Genomic DNA, 27,266 nt, shown 5'->3' on the forward strand with positions numbered 1-27,266 from the left:
ATAATAATAATTTTATTTTTATATACCGCCAAAAACTGCAGACAATGTACACGATGCAGGCAAAAATTTATTATCCCAAACTAAAATGCAGTAATATAAAAACCTAATTACCAACCAAGGGACCCAACACGGTCCGTGTTTCGGACAAACGCCTTCATCAGGGGTCCCTGGTAAATAAGGTATAAAGTGTACCGCAAAAAATGAAGATAACAACAATTGCCTGTATATTAAATCTGACGAAAGTGCTGCCAAAAATGAGTGACTTCATTTGGCACCACTTTTGGTAGATTTAATATACAGGCAATTGTTGTTATCTTCTTTTTTTGCGGTACACTTTATACCTTATTTACCATGGACTCCTGATGAAGGTGTTTGTCTGAAACACGGACCGTGTTGGGTCCCTTGGTTGGTAATTAGGTTTTTATATTACTGCATTTTATTTTGGGATAATAAATTTTTGCCTGCATCGTGTACATTGTCTGCGGTTTTTGTTTGTTTTTCTGCTTCACTGTTTATTCTGTAGATCTGGTTGGATTTCTTTTTGTTATATACCGCCAAAGCCATGAAAAGTTCGAGGCGGTTTACAACAAGTGCTGGACAATCAGCAAAGAGGTCAACAATTCAGAAATCTATACAATCTTATATAATGGAAGAAGTAGAAAGCTATATAGTTTTTAAGGTTAATGATTGAATTTGCAGTGCTATGGAATTCTTAGTTTACAAATCGATTGAACAAACTCGTTTTTATCAATTTTCTAAAATTAAAGTAGGTTGAGGAGTGTGAGATAACGTTACTCAGCCAATCGTTCCAAATGATTCAAATCTTGTATAGTTCCCCTTCTGCCAGATTATATATTAATAATACTTTTTCAGAACGTTTTTGTCTGGAGAGGGGAGTTAGACAAGGGTGTCCGTTATCTCCTTTGCTTTTCGACATTGTACTGGAACCCTTGCTATTGGCAATTCAATAGGCAAAGGAGATACAGGGTATTCCTTATGCAGGTCGGGAATATAAAGTCTCTGCGTATACAGATGATATTTTGCTTCATTTGAGGAATCCTGAAACTTCCATTTCACATTTACTAGATTTGCTTGATAGATTTGGGAAATTTCCAGGGTATAAAATAGCTTTAGCGCGCGTGACTTTTAATCAAGCGCTAACCCCTGTGCTAACCGAAAAACTACCGCCTGATCAAGAGGAGGCGGTAGTGGCTAGCACGGCCTGCAGTTTAGCGCGTGCTATTACGTGCGTTAAACCGCTAAAGCGCCTTCATAAAAGGAGCCCTAAATGTACATTGTCCAAAAGGATTATTTGATTCATTCCCCTTTCTTTGGAAGGAATAGGGTATAAAATATTTAGGTATTTGGATTCATAAAACGCTGGAAGAGACGATGAAAATAAATGAAAGATCTTTATTGCTGAAGGTCACAGAAATGTGTGAACAATGGAACCCCTTACATCTGTCTTGGTGGAGGAGAATTCAAACAGTTAAGATGATGATTTTGCCTGTGGTTTGCTACCAAATGAGTATGTTGCCAGTGTTTTTTCAGGGGTCCTTTTACAAGAAATTAAATAGTATTCTTACTAAATTTATTTGGCTGGGTAAAGCTGTGAGAATTGCTTTAGTATCTTTACAAAAAAACAATTGCGGTGGGGGGGGGGGGTGTAAATTTTCCCAATTTTTATAGGTACCATCAAGCCTATATAATGTGTCAGGGTATGTATTGGATCCTCCCTGAGCTCATGGAAAATCTTCCAGACTGGTTATGGTTGGATTGGCAACTCCTGTCTCCATTGAGATTGTGTCACATTTTAAGTATCAAGTTACCTAGGTTGTATAAGGACAATAGAATTTTATTAGACACTTGGCAGACATTAAAATTTATTAATAATTTAACACCTATTCCGATTCATAAATCCACCTGTCAGTCCTTTTGGCTGAACTCCAAGATTCAAAAAGGCGGGTTTAAGATCATCTGGAAGTATTGGATACAGGTGGTCATACATACTCTGGATGATGTAGTATCAGAGGGAAAGCTGCTTGATTTCTCACGACTGCAACAAACATTTGGTATTGCTAAGTCTCAAAATTATAGGTGGTTGCAGTTGAAGCAAGCCATTCAGAAGGGGTTCCCTGATTGGCAAAATCTTAAAAATCAGTATAGTTTGCCAGTCCTATGCTTCCAGAAGATTTCCTGGGACATCAGGCCGCTCAGTGGTATAAATTAATATCTGAATTTTTGAATAAGAAACCAAAGACTGGTCTTCGTGACATTTGGAGCATTGTGATAAAGCAGCAGATTTCTGCGTCTCAACGGCTACGAATTTGGACTTGGAGGATGAGATGAACGACGTCTGCATCTATGAGACAATTTTGGTTTTCTTGTTACATAGATCTTTTTGGACCCCCGTTCGTTTACAGAAATTGGATAGTTCTAATAGATGCTGGCACTGTTATCTCGATGTAGGGACAGTGGATCATCTGCTGTTCTATTGTCCCTTGATACTTAAATAAAGTATTGGAAAATCCAGTGGCATTGACATACGATACTGTGCTTTTTGACATGTTAATGAGGGCTAAAAGCCAAATATCTTCCTATAATAATAAACATCTCTTAATTATGACAGGGGTTGCTATGCAACTTATTTTGAGGAACTGGAAAAACTGGGATCGGTTAAATTATACTTTCTGGTGGGAATCTCTATGCCACACTTTTAAAATGGACTCAAAGGCACCCAACTCATATAACTTCTTAAAGAAAAAGGCAATAGTAATTCACAGCCTCAATATATAAGGGATTACAAACCTTATATACTTAAACCTTTTTCAGTTGCAAAATCTCTCACATGATCCTCAGCGAGGCCACCTCCCCACTCAATAAATCTTCATAGTAGGTGGCTTTACACCTCCTCTCATCATCGGATCCTTATATTTTCTTAAACTTTTTTTGTGCTTGTATTCTTTATAATTTTTTTTTTTATATAATTTAATGTTTAAATACTTAAATAGTTCATAAATAGTGGCTAAAATAAATTTACTTAGCTTTAGATCAGCTCAATTTCTGGTCTCAGTTCATAGTTTAAGAAAATTAAGAAAATATGTTATGTTATGTTATTTATTTCTTATATACCGCTAAATCCGTTAAGTTCTAAGGATCCGATGACGAGAGGAGGTGTAAAGCCACCTATTATGAAGATTTATTGAGTGGGGAGGTGGCCCCGCTGAGGATCATGTGAGAGATTTTGCAATTGAAAAAGGTTTAAGTATATAAGGTTTGTAATCCCTTATATATTGAGGCTGTGAATTACACTTTTAAAATGGAACATATTATGGCCATACAACAGGGATATTATAGGAAATTTATGGATGTTTGGGAGCAATAGACAAAATTCTGTAAGGAGTGATTGTTGATTTTGTCCTTTGATCATACACGTCCAGGATGGGTGGGGAGATATTTTTAATTTGAGTGCAATTGTTGAATATGTAGAAGGGGGGGAATGATATATGTATTTGTCATAAAATATAATTTGATAGAATTTAAGTGCTGTTAAAGTGTAAAATGTCTGTATAATATGTTGCACTTATTTTTGGCTTTAAAATGAATAAAGATAATTAAAAAATTAAAAAAAGATCTTTTAGCTGTGTTCGATACAGTAGATTACCAACTCCTGCTTTGAAGGCTAGCTGTGGCAGGTATCTCTGAACAAGTCCTTCAGTGGTTTACTTCTTATTTCACAAATTGCACTGCTGTTGTTCCCTTCAATATTTCCACTTCTTCTTCCATCCAAAACAGTTTCGGTATCCCGCAAGGATCTATACTGTCCCCCTTACTCTTTAATATATACCTGGCTCCTTTATTAACACTTTGCCAATCTATTGGTCTTACTGCTTACGCTTATGCAGACAAAGCAATGTTACTTACCGTAACAGTTGTTATCCAGGGACAGCAGGCAGCTATTCTCACTAGTGGGTGATGTCATCCGACAGAGCCCCGATACTGACGTCTCACAAACATATTTTGCTTGAAGAAACTCAGAAGTTTCGAGATGCCCGCACCGCACATGCGCCAGTGCCTTCCCGCCCGATGGTCTCCTCAGTTCAGGTAGCTAGCAGAGAAGCCAACCCAGGGGAGGTGGGTGGGACGTGAGAATAGCTGCCTGCTGTCCCTGGATAACAACTGTTATGGTAAGTAACATTGCTTTATCCCAGGACAAGCAGGCAGTTATTCTCACTAGTGGGTGACCTCCAAGCTAACCTCAATGGGACGGTGGGAGAGTTGGCAACTTAGGAGAATAAATTTTGTAACACTGTTTGGCCAAACTGTCCATCCCTTCTGGAGAAAGTATCCAGACAATAATGAAAGGTGAAAGTATGAACCGAGGACCAAGTGGCAGCCTTACAAATCTCCTCAATCGGTGTCGATCTGAAGAAGGCTACAGAGGCTGCCATTGCTCTGACCTTATGGGCTGTGACCTTACAGGGAAGGGGTAATCCAGCCTGGGCATAGCAGAAAGAGATACAAGCCGATGACAGCAGTGGAAGCCTTTCCCCGGCGGCAGCCTATTCCCTGGTGGGTGGTCAGCTGTGCACCTCCTGGGGCGTGCACCCGGGGCGGACCGCCCCCCCCACCCCCCCTTGGTACACCACTGTTTTAGAGAATCCAGTGACTTTATCTTATGATACCATTTTATTTGGTACTTATGAGAGCCAAAAGTCAAATATCAAGCTTCTATTAGTGATGACAGGGGTTGCCATGCAGCTTATCTTAAGAAAGTGGAAAAATTGGGATAGATTGAACTACACATTCTGGTGGGAATCCCTGTGTTATACATATAAAATGGAACGTTGTATGGCTATACAACAGGGAAGATTGAAGAATTTTATAGAGGTGTGGGAGCTATTGACTAAATACTGTAAAGAGGAATAATTTAATTTATTTTATTTTATAAACAAGTAAATGTACACATCCTGGGGGGGGGTAAGGGGAGGGAATGGAATTTTATGATTTTATGAATGGTTTCATGAAGGTTTGATTTATTTGTTGTATATTAGTTGGGAGAGAGGGGGAAATTTCTTTATTGTAGTAATATTTTAAAGTTTGCTGTGCTTACTATACAATGTATATATATGTGATTCATTTATGGCACATTTGTAGTTTGAAAATCAATAAAGAATTAAAAAAAAAAAAGCTGAAAGCGATAGCGTGCCCATGTTTTTGTAGCTACCGCCAACTTCGGTCTCTCTCTTTCTCTGGCTACCATTCCACGTTTCGCGCACAAACAGTACAGTAGAAGGAACAAGGTAAAACTAGGATTTCCAGGAGTGCAAGACATAAACTTTACTCATGCTGTCCCGCCCCTTCACTCTTTAAGAGAATGCGTCTCCTGGCCCGTCTCCAAACCCCCCCCTCGAATGGAGAAACTCCAGTCCTGCTGTCAACAAAAGTCAAGAGGCCACCCCGCTCATCTGCGCTCCAACCTTTCAGACTTCTCAGAGGCCTGAGGCCCGTGTAGCCCCCCGGTTTCTACATGGGAGTGAAGTGGGGGAGATGTTAAAACAACAAAAAAAAAGTTGAGAAATCTGTCTTGTGCCCACCACTTCCCTCTTTTGGGATGACTTGGGCTTGGATGTTATCTGACTTCTCCAAAAGGTGTATGTCTTATCATTTTCTAACAACTGCTCTCATGTAAGTGGCTGCAGAAAACGGGGCATGTTAATTTCATCACAGTTTAGTACAAAGTTCATTTATGTGTGCGGCAGGAAGAAGCTCGGTGCAAAGCCAGAGCCTATTACTGTGTGTTCTAGGGCTAGGCGAACCCTCAACTTTATGCTGGTCTCCCACACTGATTCTCAATTAGTTGTCAGATCCCTAGCCTAGCTCATCTGCTCCTTCCTCAAAGATTTGGAAAATTGAGCTCCACAATCTTTATCATTCTAGGACAGTTCTATACAAAAAAAATAATTAGATGGATGGTTAGCACAGAGAAAGAAGAAATAAGGAGACCTAGATCAGAAGACAACCAGAGCCTGGGACCAACATGATTTGAATAATGACCAGACAATAAAAGGTAGAAAAATAATTGTATTTTCTGTTTTGTGATTACAATATGTCAGATTTGAAATGTGTATCCTGCCAGAGCTGGTGTTAAACCACGAACGTGAGCTAGGATTTAACAGAGAGAGAGAGGAAAAGTCTTTTTTGTTTGCTTATTTTTTTTTACACTACAGTGCCAGTGTGGGTAGGGGAGGGCAAAGGGGGTGAAGAGGCTATAAAATAAACCCACCAGGATGTTTGTAAAAAAAAACCCCAAAAAAACCCTACACCACCCAACTGGGCAGGAAAATAGAATGGAATCAAAAAATCAATTCAATAGGCTGAATCTAATCTAATCGAAATTTTTTTCCCTGAATTGGGCAGCACTAGTGGCCACTAGTGCTGCCCGATTCAGGGGAAAAAGATTTGACTTTCCTTTCTCTCTTAAATCCTAGCTCATGTTCGTGGTCTAACACCACAAAATAGAAAATAAAATTATTTTTTCTACCTTTTGTTGTCTGATCATTATTCAGATCTTATCAGTCCCCGGCTCCAGTTGTCTTCTGATAACTTGCTTGCAAGGGTCTCCTTCTTTCTTCTTTCTCCGTGCTAACCATCCATCTTCTATCTCTGTCCTCCCCTTCTGTTTCCCTTCCCTCCCCCTGAGGTCTGGTATCTTTCATTTTTTTCATCTCCATCCAAAGAGCCACCTTTTCTGAATTACCCTTTCATCCTTCATAGCTCTCTCCTTCCCCACCACCCCGGTATCCACCATGTCTCCCTTTCTCTTCCCAACTACCCTCCTATCCAGTATCTCTATCTCCCCCTCCACACCATCCCTTATGTCCAACTTCTCTTCCTTTCTGTTCCTTCCCTCCCTAAATCCCATTGTCCACCATCTCTCTCCCTCTCCTGTTTTTAGATCCTTATTTCTTCTATCCTTCCCCCTATTCCCCTATCCATGATCTCCCCCAAGTCCATCTCCCCCATCCACCAAGTTCATTTCTCCCATCTATCTTCTCCCCCTCTCCCTCCATCTACCTTTTTTATTTTTTTATGGCACTCCTAAGCCCCCACCACCACCACACCCCCGCACCTTTCCCAAAGAGAGTCCAGCAGGAGGGACGTATCTGGGAAGAGGTCTGTCGGTGGCGGTAGCAATCCACTCCTGCCAGCACTTCTCGCGTCTTCTCTCCACTGCGGCCTGACCTTAGTGAAAACTTCCTGTTTCCGCTTGGGCGGCCGAATAGAGAGAACAAGACACCCAGAGTAGTAGCAGGGTAGTGAATTATATTCGCTACCGCTGCTTTTGCCTGGCCAGGGAGGAGAGGACAGAGCCTTGCTGCCAGGAAGGAGAGAGCCTTGCTGCCCCGATCTGTACCAGAGATCCGTTCCAGATTTCCCTCTGCCACCGGAGTCCTTGCTTCAATGTAGCAAGGACTCCGGTGGTAGAGGGAAATCCTGAATGGATCTCTGGTGCAGATCGGGGTAGCAAGGCTCTCTCCTTCCTGGCAGCAAGGCTCTGTCTCAAACCGGAAGTTATATGCAATGGAAGAGTACCTGAAGAAAGAGCTGTTAGGATGGGAGGACATAAGATAAATGGAAAGACAGTGGTCTAAGCTGAAAGGAGCGAAAAAAATGGCTACGGACCTTTATGTGAAGAAAATCAATAAAAACAAGAGAAAAAGGAAGCCAATATGGTTCTCCAACCTAGTGGCTGAGAAAATAAAGACGAAAGAGTTGGCGTTCGTGAAATATAAAAAAACCCAAGAAGAGGAGAGCACAAAGGAATACAGGGTGAAACTGAAAGAAGCCAAGAGAGAGATACTTCTGGTGAAAGCACAAGTGGAAGAACAAATGGCTAAAAATGTAAAAAAGGGAGACAAAAATTTTTTCAGATATATTAGTGAAAGGAGGAAGATGAAAAATGGAATCGCTAGGCTATAAGATGCTGGGAACCAATATGTGGAAAGTGATGAGGAGAAAGCAAATGTGCTAAACAAATACTTCTGTTCTGTGTTCACAGAAGAAAATCCTGGAGAAGGACCGAGATTGTCTGGCAAAGTTACACGAGAAAATGGAGTAGATTCTGCACCGTTCACGGAGGAGGGTGTTTATGAGCAACTTGAAAAACTGAAGGTGGACAAAGCGATGGGACCAGACGGGATCCATCCCAGGATACTAAGGGAGCTCAGACAGGTTCCGGCGAGTCCTATTAAAGACTTGTTCAACAAATCTCTGGAGATGGGAGTGATTCCTGGGGATTGGAGGAGAGCGGATGTGGTCCCTATTCATAAAAGTGGTCACAGGGATGAAGCAGGAAACTACAGGCCGGTGAGCCTCACTTCAGTTGTTGGAAAAATAATGGAAGTGTTGCTGAAAGAAAGGCTAGTGTACTTCCTTGAATCTAATGGGTTACAGGATCCGAGGCAACATGGCTTTACAAAAGGTAAATCGTGCCAAACGAACCTGATTGAATTTTTTGATTGGGTGACCAGAGAGCTGGATCGAGGACATATGCTAGATGTAATTTACTTGGATTTCAGCAAAGCCTTTGATACAGTTCCTCATAGGAGGCTGTTGAACAAACTTGAAGGGCTGAAGTTAGGACCCAAAGTGGTGAACTGGGTCAGAAACTGGCTGAAGGACAGACGCCAGAGGGTGGTGGTTAATTGGAAGTCGCTCGAAGGAAGGAAAGGTGAGTAGTGGAGTCCCTCAGGGTTTGGTGCTGGGGCCAATCCTGTTCAATATGTTTGTGAGTGACATTGCTGAAGGGTTAGAAGGAAAAGTGTGCCTTTTTGCAAATGATACCAAGATTTGTAACAGAGTAGACACCGAAGAGGGAGTGGAAAATATGAAAAAGGATCTGCAAAAGTTAGAGGAATGGTCTAATGCTTGGCAACTAAAATTCAATGCAAAGAAATGCAGAGTAATGCATTTGGGGATTAATAATAGGAAGGAACCGTATATGCTGGGAGGAGAGAAGCTGATATGCACGGACGGGGAGAGGGACCTTGGGGTGATAGTCCGAAGATCTAAAGGTGAAAAAACAGTGTGACAAGGCAGTGGCTGCTGCCAGAAGAATGCTGGGCTGTATAAAGATAGGCGTAGTCAGTAGAAGGAAGAAGGTGTTGATGCCCCTGTACAGGTCATTGGTAAGGCCCCACTTGGAGTGTTGTGTTCAGTTTTGGAGACCGTATCTGGCGAAGGACGTAAGAAGACTTGAGGCGGTCCAGAGGAGGGCGACGAAAATGATAGGAGGCTTGCACCAGAAGACGTATGAGGAGAGACTGGAAGCCCTGAATATGTATACCCTAGAGGAAAGGAGAGACAGGGAAGATATGATTCAGACGTTCAAATACTTGAAGGGGATTAATGTAGATTAGAACTTCCAGAGAAAGGAAAATGGTAAAACCAGAGGACATAATTTGAGGTTGAGGGGTGGTAGATTCAGGGGCAATGTTAGGAAATTCTACTTCACGGAGAGGGTAGTGGATGCCTGGAATGCGCTCCCGAGAGAGGTGGTGGAGAGTAAAACTGTGACTGAGTTCAAAGAAGCGTGGGATAAACACAGAAGATTTAGAATCAGAAAATAATATTAAATATTGAACTAGGCCAGTTTCTGGGCAGACTTGTACGGTCTGTGTCTGTGTATGGCCGTTTGGTGGAGGATGGGCAGGGGAGGGCTTCAATGGCTGGGAGGGTATAGATGGGCTGGATTAAGTCTTAACAGAGATTTCGGCAGTTGGAACCCAAGCAAAGCTTTGGATTCTTGCCCAGAAATAGCTAAGAAGAAAAAATTAAAATTGAATCAGGTTGGGCAGACTGGATGGACCATTCGGGTCTTTAACTGCCGTCATCTACTATTTATATCGAAGCAAGGACTCCGGTGGCAGAGGGAAATCCTGAACGGATCTCTGGTGCAGATCGGAGCAGCAAGGATCTCTCCTTCCTGGCAGCAAGGCTCTGTCCTCTCCTCCCTGACCAGGCAAAAGTGGCGGTAGCTAGGGGGCCAACAAATCGGTAAGTCTGATTTTTTTCAATAATAAACCGATTCGAATCGATTCACCCAAAGTGAATCGGATAATCGATTTGAATCGTGAATCGAGCAGCACTAGTGGCCACTACCTTTAGTGTGCCCTGGCTTGAGAAAGTTTGAGAAACACTGAGCTAGAGAGTAGCAGTCCAGAAGAAATTACATTTCCTGAAGTGTACCAGTTTAAAATTGATCCATCATGGAATAATTTGTAAATTTCATGGTTCCACGTCATTCCTTTCTTGGTTGGGCTATGAACTTTTCAGCAACCCCCTCGCTTCCCCCTAAGACTTAAAAATATGAAATGTCTTCAATTCAGCATAGATTTAACATAGTAACATGGTATATGATGGCAGAAAAAAAACCTGGATTCTTTTATCATTATTTTGTTGCTGTACTTGGAATTTGCAGTATGCCTCTGTTTCTGTTGTTTTCACAACCAGCGACAGGTTCCTTCTGCCTGGAACACCCTGCAGCTCTATTATTTCAACAGATCTACCTTAAGGAGGCAGGGTCACCACAGCATGACCTCTGCTCCAGGAGCTATGCGCATGCTCAGCTGCTTTCACTTCCTAGTGTTTGCAGTTCTTCAAGAAGACTGGAATAAAAGCAGAAATTTTGACTTCCTGGACTGGAAAGCCCAATCCGCAGAAGAGGAAGTTTATCTGAGATTCATAGGAATCAGTCTAGCCTCCTAATTTCTTATTGATCTTTCCAGGAAAAGGGAAATCCCCAGCCCGAATTCATCCCAGCAGCTGCAGAATTTAGAGGGAAAACGGGAGGGAAGAGTCTGCCTTTTTTTTCATCAAGTAAGAAATGTACTTATGCATTATACACTACTTTCTCTCTTATATCCATGTTCGCTCATCAATATGCACATACTATATCATTTTCACATTCTTCACACTTGCACAGACATTTCTTTTCACACATTCACATCCACACACAAGTTGCACACTCTCTTTCTCTCACATATATAAAGCAACAAACATACATACAGATTCTTGTTGATACCCTCTCAGTCTTATATATATTTTGGACCCTGGGAAGCAGCAATCTTGAAAATTCCGTGCCGGGGTTGTATGCAGTCCCCGGCTTTTGAATTTCTATTTTAAGACACCTCACCGCGGACTTAGCTGCCAAGCTGATATTCAGCCGCTGAATATCGGTGGTGACCAGTTATGTTACACAACACAGCCTAGCTGATGATCGGGATATTTAACAGAAAATAGCTGTCTATTTCCCGCTGAATATCAGTGGAGAGCCAGCTAAGTGGTACTTAGCCAGCCGGGAGCTGTTCCTGGCCACTAAATAGAGTCTATTCTTGTTATCCGTGTATTCATGATCTGCAGTTGCATCAGTTGCAGCTGATATTCCCCATTCGTGCCTCTATGTTCTTGTATTTGTGGATCGGCGCCCCCCGAACCGGGAGACTTTACCCCGCTGTCAGCGTGCCCCCCCCCCCCCAGAATAGGCAGCATTCCCTCTCCAGACACCATCAACCTCCCCTCCCCCAGGACCCAGAGTTAGGATCCCAGACATAGAGTCTCATGAAACTCGCTGGACGTCTCAGCAGTCATTTTAATTGCTGAAAGAGCATGGGCAGGAGCTAGTTGGAATTATTCCTGCCCCACTAGACCACCAGGAAAACAAGGTAGGCCTGGGGCCCTTCCGCTGGTGCCTGTATGGGGAGTTAGGGAAAATGCTCTGTTCACTTTCTGTGGTTTTGAGGCAGAAGGTGTATTGCTGGAACCTAACCTCTATTGTCCCATAGACGCTGCATTTCGTCATTCCCAATTTTGTGGTTCATGGACATTTTCACAAACCTATCGCAAATGAGAATGGACTATACAGGGAAGGTTCTTTCTAACTGTTTTCCAAGACACTTCTCTCTTGTTTTAAAACATCAGCCTACCAGCCTATGTCAGTCTCACCTATTCATAAACTGCTACCTTCCTCTTCTTTCAACCTGCATAGACCAGTACTGAATCAAGAAAATTGGTGAAATACAGATCCTCTGGATCTGCCTGGATCTCAAGAACTTCGTCTTAAATAGTATGTGGATTCATCAGATCTGGTTTCAGAGGAGTTGACTTTTATCAAGGGCATGCCAACATTTTGCACAGCAAGTCTACATGTTTTAATGGTCTCAAATCCATACTGCTACATATTAAAATGTCTACCCATTGTGATGTATAGCAGAAACATTATTTAAAGGACCAGGAAAGAGTTACATCAGGCCACTGAAAATTGGGCAGTCTATATAGATTACTAATCACCAAGGTTTCTTCATGCTATAATGTAGTAGAGATCTGATCTTACTGTCAGTCAGTTAATAAAAATATCACCTACATATTGTAATGAAGAGGGAGGGAGGGGACCAAAGATGTTTTATTTGCATGTAATAGATATCAGTTACTCGTAAGTTGTTAAGCTTGTATGTTGTTACAAAGCTCATTTTCTACAAGAAGGTAGGAATTGGAATGTATATTTTAAAGTCCCTAATTTACAGAAATTTTGATATTAGCTAAATCTTAGTGGATTGTACTTTGTGGAAGTCCATATGCTACAAAATAAAAGACATTGGGGCTGATATTCAGCACTATTTAGATGACTTCCAGCCATCTAAATAGCATATAGCTGGCGATCCACTGATATTCAGTGGGGGATAGCTATCTCACTGTGAATATCCGGCTTTGCCGATTGGCCAGTAGCTACATAACCAAAACAGAAGACAAGAGAAAGGGAGTCCAAAAAACAACACCCACAAAGGTGAAACTGCCTCCAGAACTGGGAAGGGGCAGGCTGGAGTTTAGAGAAGGATCCAGGGGGATGTTGGGGGTGTCCGGGGTGGGCTGGGTGGTACAGCAAGGGGGTGGGGGGGTGTCCAGGAGGGACTGGGCATCCCTCCTGCTACAATTGTTGGGGACGGGGGGACGGGCGGCCGCTAAACTTATCATGGCAGGGAAATCCCTTGCCGCGATAAATTCAGCGGCTGCGTCTACTTACATTGTTTGCCAGCATTTTGCTAGCCTTCATTGTACGCATCTCCCGCTGGCCTAGGAAGACGCATACGTCCGCCTAAGGAAACCTCCAGGCCAAACCATGCACATGCCTAGCATTAGGTGAGCTTAGGCTGGCTTGCACCCCTCCCTAGGATCCTGGAGGCATCTCCAATGTAGGCGGCCTGCTTCGGGAGATTTTTTTTTTTTAACGTGAGTCTTGATTGGCTGGTTAGAAAATGGTACTGCCACCTACAATCAGGATGCCATTTATAGAATTTGCCCCTTGGTGTCTCCGTACAGGCGTATGTCAAGATCTTCCACGCCTAACCAACTGGTACAGCAGACTGCTTTTTTTTTAAAAAAATTATTTTTATTAGAATTTAAGATACATTTACATCGCCATAAATTCTGGGATAATAAGAAATTTAGAAAAAAAAGTCATAAATAACAAACCTTAAAGAAAAATTCATATATAATTCATCTACCATATTAAGAAATAAAGATCGAAGAATCATCAGAAAAAAGAAAAGAAAAAGTGAAAACTCTTCTTAAAATTTAGCAGCAGTTATTGAACTGTGAAGAGAATACCTCCAATTCCCTTCCCTAGCCAGTCAAAACAGTGAACATTAAGGGATTACACTATGGCATTAACATCTTCTTGTGACCTAAAAAATGTTCCCACTGTTTGTTTAGCATCAAAAAATTTAAATTGTTTACCTTAAAGCATAACTACCTCATACAAGCAGTCCACTTCTTCAGCCGCAGATATGAGCCGGGAAATGCAGGGATCAATACCCTGGTAATCGCTTTATAAAGATTTTTAATAAACATAAACCTAATGGAGCAGCACCTATGTCTAGGACGCTTAGCTACGCCTAGGTTCACTTAGGTGCCGCTAGGTGTGATTCTATAAATGGCGCCAGTTTTTTGATGATGTGTGGTTCACACCTCCAACACTCTGAGGCTTTTTCTTTCGCTGGTTAAACTTTTGCTTTGATGCACTAGCACTTTTTATGGAGTGTGTTTGATTTATATTTGGCACTCACACTAAAGATGGCACTATTTAAATCTGTTTCATTTATTGTTGGGAATCATATAACACAACTCTCCAATACTTTATCCAACCTCCAAAATATCCAGCGTTCCCCTCCGTAGAATTACAAATTGTTAAACATATTCTCATATATTTCAAATGTAACAAAATGTGGCCTCAGGTACACCTCCTCCACCTATAGTAGTGTTCAATATCGGTTTGGAGTACCTGTGTTTTCATTCCTCATTGGCTCACATTCTTTTTTTGGCAATTATTTAAGTAAACTTTTTTTTTAACTTTTTAATTTATTTATCCACCGTGCTCTTTTTAGAAGTTTCCTTGAGAATATTCTATTTAAAAATTTTTATATAGCCTCCAGGAATCCGGTCTCTCTGGCGCATTTTGAGCTTCCAAGACTCCAATCTATCCCGGGATAGTTGAAGTCTCCATAATAATCGTGTTACTGCTTTTGCATTCTCGCTTCATCTTGGCTTCCATTTCTTCATTGATAGCTTTGGTTTGCCGAGGTGGACGATAGTACAGGCCCATCTTTATCTCGGACCCTTTCCTTCCCGGTATTTTAACTCATAGCGATTCCAATTTGTTGCTCGTCTCTGCTGTGTCCACTCTGGTCGAGTGTATGCTTTCTTTTATGTATAGGATATTCTTCCTCTTTTCTGACCTGACCTGTCCTGGCGATAGAGTTTGTACCCCAGTAGTGCTGTATCCCATTTGTTTTCTTCATTCCACCATGTTTTGGAGACCCCAATGATGTCTATGTCTTCAGCTTTGGCCATGACTTCTAATTCCCCCATTTTGTTCCTTAGGCTCCTTGCATTAGTATATATGCAGTTTAGGTCCTGGTATTTTTTGTCTTCATTTCCTTTCGCTGTGCTTCGTACTTTATTTTCTTCTCTTGTGCTGCAATCCTTTTATCCTCCTCTTCTGGGTCAGTCAACTCTTGTGTTTTGCCCATTGTTTCTTCCCATTTTTCCCCCTTAGTATTGTAGAAAGATTTACGGTCCACTAACCAGTTACATAAACAAATAACGTGCCTGTTAGTTTCTAGGGAAGACCATAATATCTCATCCGGGTTCAGCTTTCTTTGCCTATTTACACGACACAAGACCAAGGCTAATGAGAAATACTTTTATTATGAAAATAGAAAAATATAATTCACAAGCCAGAAGCAATAACTAAATATTGTTCACAAAATATCCAATTACATATATGAAACTCAGTACATAATTATCACAACACACTTGCTAGATAAATACGTAACTAATTCTTACACACACTAAACAATTCCTTATAATAACAATTCCTGATTAGCAGCAATCTATTACAGTTATCACCAAGAGTAGCTTTACAAGCCTTATCCTATATCACAATAGGATACTTTATCTAACCCCAGCTGAAAGATAGATAAGTTCCTTATCTCACCATCCAATTAGGCTTGGCACAGAATCAGGTGAAATGGAAGATGTCTCTCCTCAGCTTAGCAGATATAGAAATCCTTATGTTACAAGAACAAGAGTTCATCAGCCACTGGTGCAGCTATAATTTAGGTTGGCAGCAAAGGTTTCCTTGATGTGATGGAATTCAGATCTGTTTAAGGTCCAATTCACTCTCTCAGACAGAGAGACACACGAGGTAACTGTTCAGGTCTTAATTATTATAAAAGAGGTGCGTGGAGAATACCTGTGATGAGATGCGATGTAAAGTCCCTCCAGTTCTTGAATCCTGTACTTCATGCGACTAACCTCCTTCTTCAAGTTTTTCAGCTCCTGACACTGACAGCATACATACGACTGTCTCCCGGAGGGGAGGTAATCGTACATATGACAGTCCGTGCAGTACACTGGGAAGCTCATCCTCTGGATTCCCTCTGCTTCCATTGCTGTCCGCCTATTTGGAGTACTCTCTACTAATGTACCGGTGCCTTTTGCTTGTGTGTGTGTGCTTTCTTCTGTACCTGCTTCTTCCTTGTGTGTGTGTGTTCCTTCTGTGCTTGCCTCCCCCTTACCTTCTGTGCCTGCGTGTGTGCTCCTTTTGTGCCTGCCTCCCCCTTACTTTCTGTGCTTGCCGCTTCCTTGCCTTGCTGCCTTTTGCTTGTGTGTGCTGTCTTTGCTATACCTTACCTTCCTTGTGTGAGTGTGTTCCTTCTGTGCCTGTTTCCCCTTTACCTTCTATGCCTGCCGCTTCCTTACCTTACTGGTTTTCCCTGGTGTCCTTGGTTGTGGTGACCTGGCCCTTCGCAAAGGCGCTCTCGCTAAGGCGAGCGCCTTTGCTGCTCACCTTCACCGCGTGCCATTGGCTCCTCCCCTTTTAAGGGAGAGTTCGGCACTGCCTCTGCCGACGCGGTGGGGGTAGGCGGAGCTTACTCTTGCCACTGCCCCAAGATTTCTGCTCCCCTCTGTCTCCTTCGGATCCTTCTTCCTTCAATTTGCTACTCCTCTCCTCTCCTGCTGTTCGGCGCTGCGTGTGCCACTTGGCACCTTCTTCTTGCTCCTCTCCTGCCATGATCTGAAAAAGTTTTGTAATGGAGAGGACCTGTGGAGTGGCATTTTCGTTAGGATGCCTAAGTCCAACTTTGGAAGTTTCCCACTAGGTGTCCAAAGTTGGGGGCAGAGAAATTGCCATTTTCAAAACCAGCAAAACTGCCTAGTTGGACATCTTGGCCTTCAGGACGTTCAGCCTTAGGATGTTTAACTTTTTGGGCCATTTTTGACCACAAAAATGTCCAAGTTCAAAACATCCAAATCCAGACCATTTGTACATGGGAGGGGCCAGCATTGTAATGGACTGACCACATAGACATGCCAACAGAGCAGTGGGGCACCTTATAGGGCACTGTTGTAAACTTCACATAAAGAGTGCCAGGTGTACATCTCGCCATACCCCTGCTATAATTTGTACTGAGCCCTCCAAAACTCCACCAAAACCTACCCACTTTTATACAGATATATATGTCTGTTTACGTCTCATAATTCACATTTCACTTTATGTTCACAGGTTTCACACCACACTCTATGCATATATGACGTCACTTTCATCTAAAATATAGATATATACGTTAGAGAATGACACGGTGACAAAATTCATCACCATTCCCGTCCCCGCGGATAACCGCGGGAAACCATCTTCATGTCATTCTTTAAGGAGAGAGGGAAGAATCAGAGTATAATTGGGCACAACCACTGACCCGCAAGCTTTGCTTTAAAGAATGCTTGTGTTGAAGGACTGAGGTTGAAATAGACACTAGAAAATGACATGGGATTATCTCCCGCGGTTATCCGCGGGGACGGGAACGGTGATGAATTTTGTCACCGTGTCATTCATACGTCTCTTTAAGCTTCATAACGCACGCTTCACTTTATTTTCACATGATTTATCACCATTCCACTAACGGATGTGGTTATGTATATTCTCAAACACATATGTATATGTTTCTCATTCACTTTTTTTTTTCAAATAAGTTTTTATTAACATTTTAAGAACATAAGAACATAAGCAGTGCCTCCGCCGGGTCAGACCATAGGTCCATCCTGCCCAGCAGTCCGCTCCCGCGGCGGCCCAAACAGGTCACGACCTGTCTGAATCACCAGAAGGGGCCCCCTTGCCACCTTGGTTTCCCATTGAGTCCTATCTTCCCATCGAAGTCCTAACCCTCCGGTCTTGCACATGCACGACCTGGTTGGGTTTCTATACTTATTACCTGGTTAGCTTTCTATACCTGTGTTACATCCCAGCACCTCTCTCAGTATCCCACGATCCCTTTATCCCTCAGGAATCCGTCCAATCCCTGTTTGAATCCCTGTACCGTACTCTGCCTGATCACTTCCTCCGGTAGCGCATTCCAGGTGTCCACGACCCTTTGGGTGAAAAAAAACTTCCTCGCATTTGTTTTGAACCTATCTCCCTTCAGTTTCTCCGAATGCCCCCTCGTACCTGTTGTCCCCTTCAGCTTGAAGAATCTGTCCCTATCCACCCTCTTATGCCCCTCATGATCCTGAAGGTCTCTATCATATCTCCCCTGAGCCTCCTTTTTTCCAGAGAGAAGAGCCCCAGCCTATCCAACCTCTCGGCGTAGAACAAGACACAATCAATAAACATTCCAAATAAAACAAAACAAAAAATTATAATACACAGAATACCCTCAGTAAACCATGGTGTAACAAAATGGAACCAACCCCTAATATGTGATTCTTACCATCAGGTAAAACACCAGACAACCCATAAAATAAAGACAAAGATGATAGCAAATACTAAAAAAAAATGCACAACTTTTCTATCAACTATGTTATTGTATGTATCTTTTTATTTGTGTCTAATTTTTGTTTTGTTTTATTTCATACCTTAGGACCCTTGAGAAAGGCTTTGCTAGCCGAAACACGGCCCGTGTCGGGTCCATTAGTTTTTAATACAGTTGATGTGGATATTCTTGATATAGTTTGAAGAAATAAAGGAAAGTCAAGAACATTGTGCTTCGTTCACAGTTTGTTTTGTTGTTGGATTGCTCCTTTTCCTGTTTCTTCCTGTTTTTTGCTTCTCACACCCCAGTAGCCCTTGTGAGTGCAGGTGGCAACTATAAGATAGTTTAGTAGGGTTTTGGTGGGCTCACACTTTCCACCATAAATGTAGTGTTTAGAGTGGCTTATGGGTCTGGGTCCTCCTCTCTGTGGTTCACTAGCCCACCCACCAAACTACTTAAGATACCTCTATGCAGCTCTACTAGGCTTTCCCATACTAGGTGCTGCTGTTCTAGAGACAGGTATGTACTGTTTCCTTCATATCTTGTGGGTTGAGAAGGGATTTGTGATCACTGGGGGAGTCAGTTTGGGTACCTTTTTGGCACTTAGACACTTTTAAAACAGGTCTAGCTCTGGACATCTAGGTTCTGTCCTGGACGTCTTGGGAAAGGTTTGATTATCACCGAAAGCCTACCCATAACACACCTCTAAAATGCTTCCTTGAACTTTGGACACACAGTAGTTAAAAAGTCTAACAAGACATCCAGAAAGTCAGCTTCAAAAATCAGCACTTGGACATTTGGGTGAGAAAAACATCCAAGTGCCGATTTATGCCATTTTTTGGGAATGTTTTGAAAATGCCCTTGATAGTCAAGTCTCAAATTGAAAGCGAAATGGAAAGGAACATCATGTTTCTTTTTCACAATAATAAAACAATCATCCTGCTTGAATGTGGGCGGTATTGATAGGCCAGGCTTGACTAGGAGGGCTATGACAGTGGTATAGATAGGCTGTTGGTGGAAGGGAGAATGGAGAAGAAAAATGGAGTGGAGTAAATTAGTAGGGAGGAAGTGAGGTTGGGGGACAACAAGAGACTGGTAGGACATTCATTGCTTCTCTAGCTCTTTTAGCCATGAATCCTTCCAGTGTGTGTACTATCTGTTACATCTAAATATGGCCTGGCCAGTTGTGCCCATGAACCTACCATACTTTGTTTTTCTTTTTACAGATAAGGTAATGTATGCAGAGGTGAGAACCCCCCAATCATTTTGAAAAGTTGACTCCTATTAGTTCCTGATTCAGAGAAAACTGGCACCTGCTGAAATTACCACAGCAGAAAACCTCCAAGGTTTAATCTTAATCATGTGGCTTGGCTGGATGTAGCCATCTCTTCTCACCAAGCCTTGTCATGAAAAATACAAACCTGCATACACACACTCACAGACTGCCCTCATAGTAAAGAGATAAAACTTCCAGAGACTTCTACAAATGTAATTTTTCTTATTTGTTATTGACAGGTTATTCAATTCTTAATTCTGTTATACTAAAGATGAAAAAGAAAGTTGAGAAATATTTCAGACAACACTGAGTGGGAAAGAAAATATGAACGATCCAACCATGAGTAAGTAAATGCTCTGGAGTTAAAGGGCTTTGCATTTTCAGTTCACAGAAGATGGACTAGAGGACTAGCCTAGACTGAGGCCTGAGAACATGGGGAACTGTGTTGAATTCCCACTATAACTCCTTGTGACTCTGGGCAAGTAACTTGACCCTCCATTGCCCCAAGTACAAACTATATAATATGTAAACTGCTGTGATTGTAACCACAGAAGGTAGTATATCAAGTCCCATTCTCTTTACCTTAACATCAAACAAGTGGAAAATTAAGACCTGTTTCTTAATATAATATAAACAAGGCTAACTGTATCCTTTTAGACATGTTTGTTTTCTCATCACAGGTCTTCCGATTGTAACATCTGTGTTCTCGCTGAGCATTAAAGAAGAGGAAGATTTCCACTTTATGGATCATTCTGAACTGGAGACAAATGAACAGATTCACCCTCCTATAACAGGCAAATATAAAATTACTTTTTTTTAATAACAATTTTTATTTAGAGATAAGAAAACATCAACATGGCAAAGATACAGCATGACAGAGCAAGCACATCAGTAACACAACACAATAATAGTCTGCCAAAGAATCAAAGCATGAAATTGACACAATAATATAAATAGGAGCTATAATACACCCAATACCAAACATCAACCTGAGAACATACTCCCTCCCTCCTCCCAAATCCCCACTATATAGCGTTCAAACTTGTACAGGACCAAGAAAAAAAAGGGTACAATAACCCCTCATACCTGCCAAGTTCCCCAAAGTTACGTCCTCAAAGTGAAACTCCTCCTAATGCTGGCATGAGGAAATGCAGTTAACTGGTAAATATGCTGCCACTGTTAAAGCTTCTGTGTCACTATCAGCCAATCCGGTGGCACAGGTTGATTCCTACGAGCTGCCAGCGCAAGTCTGGCAGCTATGAGGGCTAGCTTCCTAAAGCTGGATTCCCCTTGCTCCAAAGCAACCTCAGTCCAGTGAAGCAATGCGTATCGCCAAGTGGCAGTAACCTCCTTACATAATATCCTAGAGAGTTCCCGAAATACCAGATCCCAAAATCCTAGCACTTTGACACAATCTCACCACATATGTAAATAAGTTCCCATCTCCCCACAACTCCTCCAGCAGTGCCCATCCCCCCTTGGTCCATCCTAGCCAATAGGACCGGAGTATAATACCAACACATAAGTGCTTTATACCCATTTTCTACTATCAAGGCCAGAATTCCCAAAGAGGACACCTCTCACCATATGAATTCCCACTGTTCAAGGGATAGTGCCTTCCCCAAATCCCTTTCCCATGCCCTCATATAAGGTAAGAGCACATTTCCCCTCATGTTCCAACATTTATACAAAGCTGAGAGTACCCCTTTCTGTAACGATGGACCAATTAAGTTCTCAAAGGGAATTTTCCTTCTAAGTAGCTCATTCAATAGTCCCAAGGTCTGCAAATAATGTTTAACCTGTAAATAAGGAAACAAATCCTTAGAATGCAATCCATATTGGGCCTTGAGTTCTGGAAAAGGTTGCACTCTCCCCAAAGTTACATCACAAAATTGGTCTGCACAGACCAAACCCTTTGATTCCCAAGGCATAAACCCCCCCCTCCCCCAGTCTGGGGTAAACTCAGGGTTAAACCTTAAAGGACGAACCAAGAATAGCGCTGAGTCTCCAGTAACTGCCCTTGCACTACCCTCCCTATCTGGAGGGCCTTCTCCACCGATGACAAACTGCCGAACACTCTACCCCTACGAGGAACCCAGAGGAGGTGCATCAAGGGGCCGCCTCACACTGTTGACTGCTCTATTTCCACCCACTATTTCAGAACCTGTGCCTACCATTCAATAAGGGCTTGTAATTGAGCCGGTTAATAGTATTTTACCAAATTAGGTACTGCCAACCCCTCCCTCCCTCCCTCTTACCCAAGAATATAACCTGCTTCCCCACCCTGGGAGGTCTACCAGCCCAGATAAATATAGAAACAGTGCAATGTAATCCATCCAACACCGATCGGCTCACCCAGACCGGGAGGGTTTGAAACAAAAACAATCTGGGCAAAACCATCATTTTTACTACCTCAATATGACCCAACCAAGAAAGACACAGCCCTCCCCAGTTATCCAAATCAGCCTGAATACAGAAAAATAATGGGGGTAATTAAGATCATAAAAATGCGTACCTGGGAGTCCAAAGTAAACTCCCAGATAATGCAAGGACGTGCGGACCCACTGAAATGAGAAGTGCTGTTGTAATCTCTCAACAGTCTCCATCGACAAACTCACATCCAACAATTCAGGATTTCCCCAATTAACCCAGAAACCCAACATATTACTAAAATCATCCAGCTCCGCCAAATCTGCCGTTAAAGAAACCTCCAGCTCCTGCAAGGTATCTCCACCCCCCCCTCGCCCCCCGTGATCTCCGCTCATCGGGCAAGCCCCTCTTATCTGTACCCTTCTCTTTCACTGCCAACTCCAGACTCCGCCCCTTCTTTCTTGCGGCACCATTTGCCTGGAACAGGCTGCCTGAATCAATACGTTGTGCTCCATCCCTTGCAGTGTTCAAATCCAAGCTAAAAGCCCATTTTTTTGAAACTGCTTTCAATTCTTAACTCCTGCTCACTGCTGTCAGCTGCCTATACCCACAGTATCATTTCCTCTACCATAATCTCCCCAACCCTGTAATGTCCTGTCTAAATTAGATTGTAAGCTCTTCAGAGCAGGGACTGATTTGTATGTTAAAATGTACAGCGCTGCGTACACCTTTTCAGTGTTATAGAAATAATAAATAGTACCGTATTTTCACTCATATACCGCGCACCTGTGTAAAACGCGCACACGGGTATACCGCGCGGGGAACACAAATTTATGTAATAAAATGTTAATATGGTGCGCGCACGCGTATACCGCGCATGCTAAAACCTCCTCCCGCCTACTCCGAACTGGCATCCTCCCCCCCTGCTCGCGTCACCCCCCTCCCTCTCTGATCCGAGATAATCTGATCTGGCATTCCTCCTGCGAACCGGCATCCTCCCCCCCCGCTCGCGTCACCCCCCCTCCCCCGCGATCCTACATCCCCCCCAGCACCGCAAATACAACTCTTACCCGATTGGGCACCGGCACCAATGCACAGCATGTGCCAGTGCCAGTGCCCGAAGATCCTCCCTCGTTGGTTTGGGCTGGGCCGGGCGGTGCGAGAGAGATCCTCCTTCTTCCTCTGCCGGGCTGGACTAGGCTTTGAACATTTGCGCATGCTCAAAGCCTTCTGGTCTCGCTCTCTCCGAGATAATCTCGGAGAGAGCGAGACCAGAAGGCTTTGAGCATGCGCAAATGCTCAAAGCCTAGTCCAGCCCGGCAGAGGAAGAAGGAGGATCTCTCTCGCACCGCCCAGCCCAGCCCAAACCAACGAGGGAGGATCTTCGGGCACTGGCACTGGCACATGCTGTGCATTGGTGCTGGTGCCGGTGCCCAATCGGGTAAGAGTTGTATTTGCGGTGCTGGGGGGGATGTAGGATCGCGGGGGAGGGGGGGTGATGCGAGCGGGGGGGAGGATGCCGGTTCGCAGGGGGAATGCCGGATCAGAATGTAAAAAAAAATTGTAAAACGCGCTCACATGTATAACGCGCATGGATATGCACGGTTTGTAAAATCGTGTATAACGCGCGCGTTATATGCGTGAAAATACGGTAGTAGTAAAAAGTAGATTATCCGCAAAGAGGCTGATCTTGTATTCCCTTCCCAAAGTTCAAGCTCCCACAATATGAAGATTGCTTTGCACTCTTTGGGCTAAAGGTTCAATCATCAATGCAAACAGTATAGGCAAAAGCAGACAACCCTGTCGCCTCCCTCGAAACAAAGAAAAAGTTCCGGAATAGCCACCATTAACCTTGATACATCCCACTGGGTTTGTATAAAAAATCTGAATCGAGGGGGAGCATGATGTCACTGCTCGAGATAGCCGCTTAGGTCTTGAGCTCCGTGGGGCCCGGTGTGTATTTGGCAACAAACAACATCTTTTGCTTACAGCCAGCTTTCTTATGTGGTGCGTCAGTTTCTGGAAAGGGTGACCTTGTGGGAAGTAGCTAGTGCCTAGTGGCTCTGTGACGCGAAAGGATTTGGCTGTTTTGCGTATCATTCCTTTCCCTCCTGGCCTCATGGAGAGGATACAACGGCAGCAGAGCGAGTGGCATGTTGCACAGGATCTCAGCGGGCACGACTGCTGATCATGTGCAGCTAGAGGGAACTGATCCCCTGTTGGAGTTTCGCCAGATCCTAGAGGGAATCAAATTGGATCTAAAAACAGTTCGATCTGAGCTCGCCACCCTCTCTGCTTGGAGGCAGGGGCGAGATTGGAGGAACACCAAGACGCATTGACTGCGGTAGAATTGTCTGTTCAAGTATAAATGGCAGCACCCGTTTGTGCTCACCTTTTACTTGGAGGACAATCTCCACAGAGTGCATAATATGGAAGATGCTCAAGGTTTGTTTTTGGATATTTCTGCTTCACCTCCTGGACCACAATCTCAATTAGAATCCAATCATGATGTGCAGCTTTGCAGTGAATGCGCCCACATTGGCAACAGGTGACTTGTGTGAAGGGCGTCTCACTCGCCAGGCTTCTGGAACTCAATTGCTGGTTTCTGGATCAACATGACTGTTTGGTGACTTTTGGTTTTCTAGTTTGCACATTCAGAGTTATTTTATTAAGAGCTGTTTGATATGGAGCATACACCAGGCCCTGCTTGGGGGGTCCTCCCCTCTCCTTTTTTCTTTTTGAAGATGCACTTGTCTATCATGTTTGATAACTATAGTGACTGAGGGGTGGTTGGGGTGTGTGTGAGGGGGAAGTATTTTGTTTTCTTTTTTCTGTTTATTCCAAGGCTCCTCTATCATGTAGCTTTTGTATTCCCCGTGGGTTATAGGTGAACTTTGGTTTTTATCTTTAAATGCTCGAGGTCTGAATGTGCCCATGAAGAGACAGCTGTTATTTAGAGAGGTGGGCGAGTTGAAGGCAGATGTACTTTTTGTTCAAGAGACTCATTTGCTCCCTAGGCATTAGCGGATGCTCTTACATAGACATTATCTACCGGCTCTTCTGGCTTCTAACTGATTCCATGCGAAGACCAAGGGGGGTGGGTATTTTGCTATCTAAATCCCTGCCCTGGCATATTCAACATACAGTGGGCAATAGGGAGGGCCACTATCTTTGGTTCATTTACAGGTATATCATTATATATATATATATATATATATATATACTGTGTTGAATATCTATGCCCCAAACTCAGCTCAAGGGAATTTTTTTGTGCAGTTATCCAAAGTTCTGGCGAAGCATGTGACTGATACACTAATATTGGAGGGAGGGGGATTTTAATTTAACCATCGACCCTCTTTTGGATAACTCTGCCCAGGTGGTAGCTTACAGACAAGCTGATAGGGTCCAACTGCATAGTTTTATGAATCAATGGGGGTTAGTCGACCTATGGCGCACACTGCACCTGGGCTCTAAGGATTTTACTTTCCATTCTCCTAAGCAACACCTCCTCTAGAATTGATCTTTGGCTCAGTGGCCCGGCATTGCTGGGACAGGTATTGGAGGTTTCTAGCCATGCTAATATGTGATCACACCATCCTTCTCTTGGTTCTATCTTGCAAGCCTCGGATTCTCGGTCCTAGACACTGGCATGTCAACTATTCTCTTCTGGTGGATCCTTCCCACCTTGCTCAGTTGGAGTCTAACTTGTAAGAGTTTTTCCAACATAACGACCTGTCCGAGAACTTTCCAATTGTTTTATGGGAGACATTGAAGGTGGTGGTGCGGAGGCACTTGATTGCCCTCTAGGCTCTTGTCTTTAAAGAACAACTGGAAAAGGAATGTCAATTTAGGGAGATCTTGGCTGCACTAGATAAGGCTTATAAAGTTTCTGGACACCAAGAGAATTTGAGGAATCCGCTTCAGGCAGTTAGATTCCAATTGAAAGAGCTGGAACTCGCTGACATAGTAGAACAACTTAATAAATTGCGCCAAGAGCACTTTGAATTTATAACCTTACTAGCCGGTTTTTAGCCCACAAATTGTGGAAATGGCTTGAACAGAATTTTGTTTCTGCTTTAGTAGACACAGTGGGTGCTATACACACTGATAATCTTTTTATTCAACAGGAGTTCTTAATGTACCATCAGCAGCTTTATACTCTCAAATTCACCCCCCCCCCCCAGAACATATGATCTCCACCTTTTTGTCAGCTTTGCAACCTCCCATTATCACTTCCATCAGAAAATGACATGCTTTCCCAGCCTATAACAGCCAATTTGTCTCTCTAAGCTCAACAGCCCCAAGCCGCACTTATTCTTGGGAGGTACAAAGTCCTTAATGGTAAGTGGGCACGCTTCCCTTGCCACAAAAATCTAGTAAGCAACTTGTGCAAAGCATATAAGTGAGAAGGCAAAAGTAGTAGCGGGAGAATTTGTAAAACGTATAACCATTGAGATATAATTAACATGTTGTATAATGCAATACAGTTCATAGACCCTGATCGATTTTCAGAGGGTTGTGTTCGTGAGGAGCTAGCTAAAATAAAGGTAGACAAAATAATGGGGCTGGATGGTGTACATCCTAGGGAGCTGAAAGAACTTAGGGAAGTTCTGGTAGCTCCGCAGACTGACCTTTACAACAAGTCTCTAGAGTCTGGAGTGGTACTGGAGGACTGACGAAGGGCGGATGTGGTTCCTCTCCACAAAAGTGGAAGTAAGGAAGAAGTAGGGAATTACAGACCGGTAAGTCTGACTTCTATGGTAAGCAAATTAATGGAAACACTTTTAAAACAGAGAATGGTCAAGTTTCTGTAATCCTGTGGATTACAGGACCAGAGACAACATGGATTCACTAGAGGTAGGTCTTGTCAGACAAATTTGATCAATTTCTTTGACTGGGTGACCAGAGAATTAGATAGAGGATGTATATAAGAACATAAGAATTGCCACTGCTGGGTCAGACCAGTGGTCCATTGTGCCCAGCTGTCCGCACATGCGGCGGTCCTTAGGTCTAAGACCAGTGCCCTAAGTAAGACTAGCCTTACCTGTGTACGTTCTGATTCAGCAGGAATTTGTCTAACTTTGTCTTGAATCCCTGGAGGGTGTTTTCCCCTATAACAGCCTCCGGAAGAGCGTTCCAGTTTTCTACCACTCTGAGTGAAGAAGAACTTCCTTACGTTTGTATGGAATCGATCCCCTTTTAACTTTAGAGAGTGACCTCTCGCTCTCTCTACCTTGGAGAGGGTGAACAACCTG

General features: G+C 43.1%; 2 protein-coding genes across 14 annotated transcripts in view; one reads left to right on the forward strand and one right to left on the reverse strand.

Moving 5' to 3' along the window:
- LOC117347070 (oocyte zinc finger protein XlCOF7.1-like) overlaps positions 1 to 27,266 on the reverse strand; it is a 271,337-nt gene that overhangs the window by 151,597 nt on the left and 92,474 nt on the right. The window contains exon 1 of one of the 8 annotated variants that reach the window (XM_033917434.1): positions 10,471 to 10,563. The exons of 6 other annotated variants lie outside the window; for them this stretch is intronic. The gene's annotated coding sequence lies outside the window, so the exon portion shown is untranslated. Of the gene's footprint in view, positions 1 to 10,437; positions 10,564 to 27,266 lie in introns of those variants that run through there. One more of the 8 variants, XM_033917442.1, reaches the window with a different exon arrangement.
- The window catches only part of LOC117347045 (gastrula zinc finger protein XlCGF26.1-like), a 39,218-nt gene continuing 22,577 nt past the window's right edge, over positions 10,626 to 27,266 (forward strand). For 2 of the 6 annotated variants that reach the window (XM_033917363.1, XM_033917406.1), the window contains exons 1-3: positions 10,626 to 10,881; positions 19,881 to 19,984; positions 20,322 to 20,435. In XM_033917363.1, coding sequence (XP_033773254.1) covers positions 19,966 to 19,984; positions 20,322 to 20,435 — 133 coding nt within the window. In that variant the 5' untranslated portion in view covers positions 10,626 to 10,881; positions 19,881 to 19,965. Of the gene's footprint in view, positions 10,882 to 18,090; positions 19,985 to 20,321; positions 20,436 to 27,266 lie in introns of those variants that run through there. The other 4 variants (XM_033917379.1, XM_033917397.1, XM_033917388.1 and 1 more) reach the window with 4 other exon arrangements.

This window comes from Geotrypetes seraphini, chromosome 1 (genome assembly GCF_902459505.1).
Source record: "Geotrypetes seraphini chromosome 1, aGeoSer1.1, whole genome shotgun sequence".
NCBI lineage: Eukaryota > Metazoa > Chordata > Amphibia > Gymnophiona > Dermophiidae > Geotrypetes > Geotrypetes seraphini.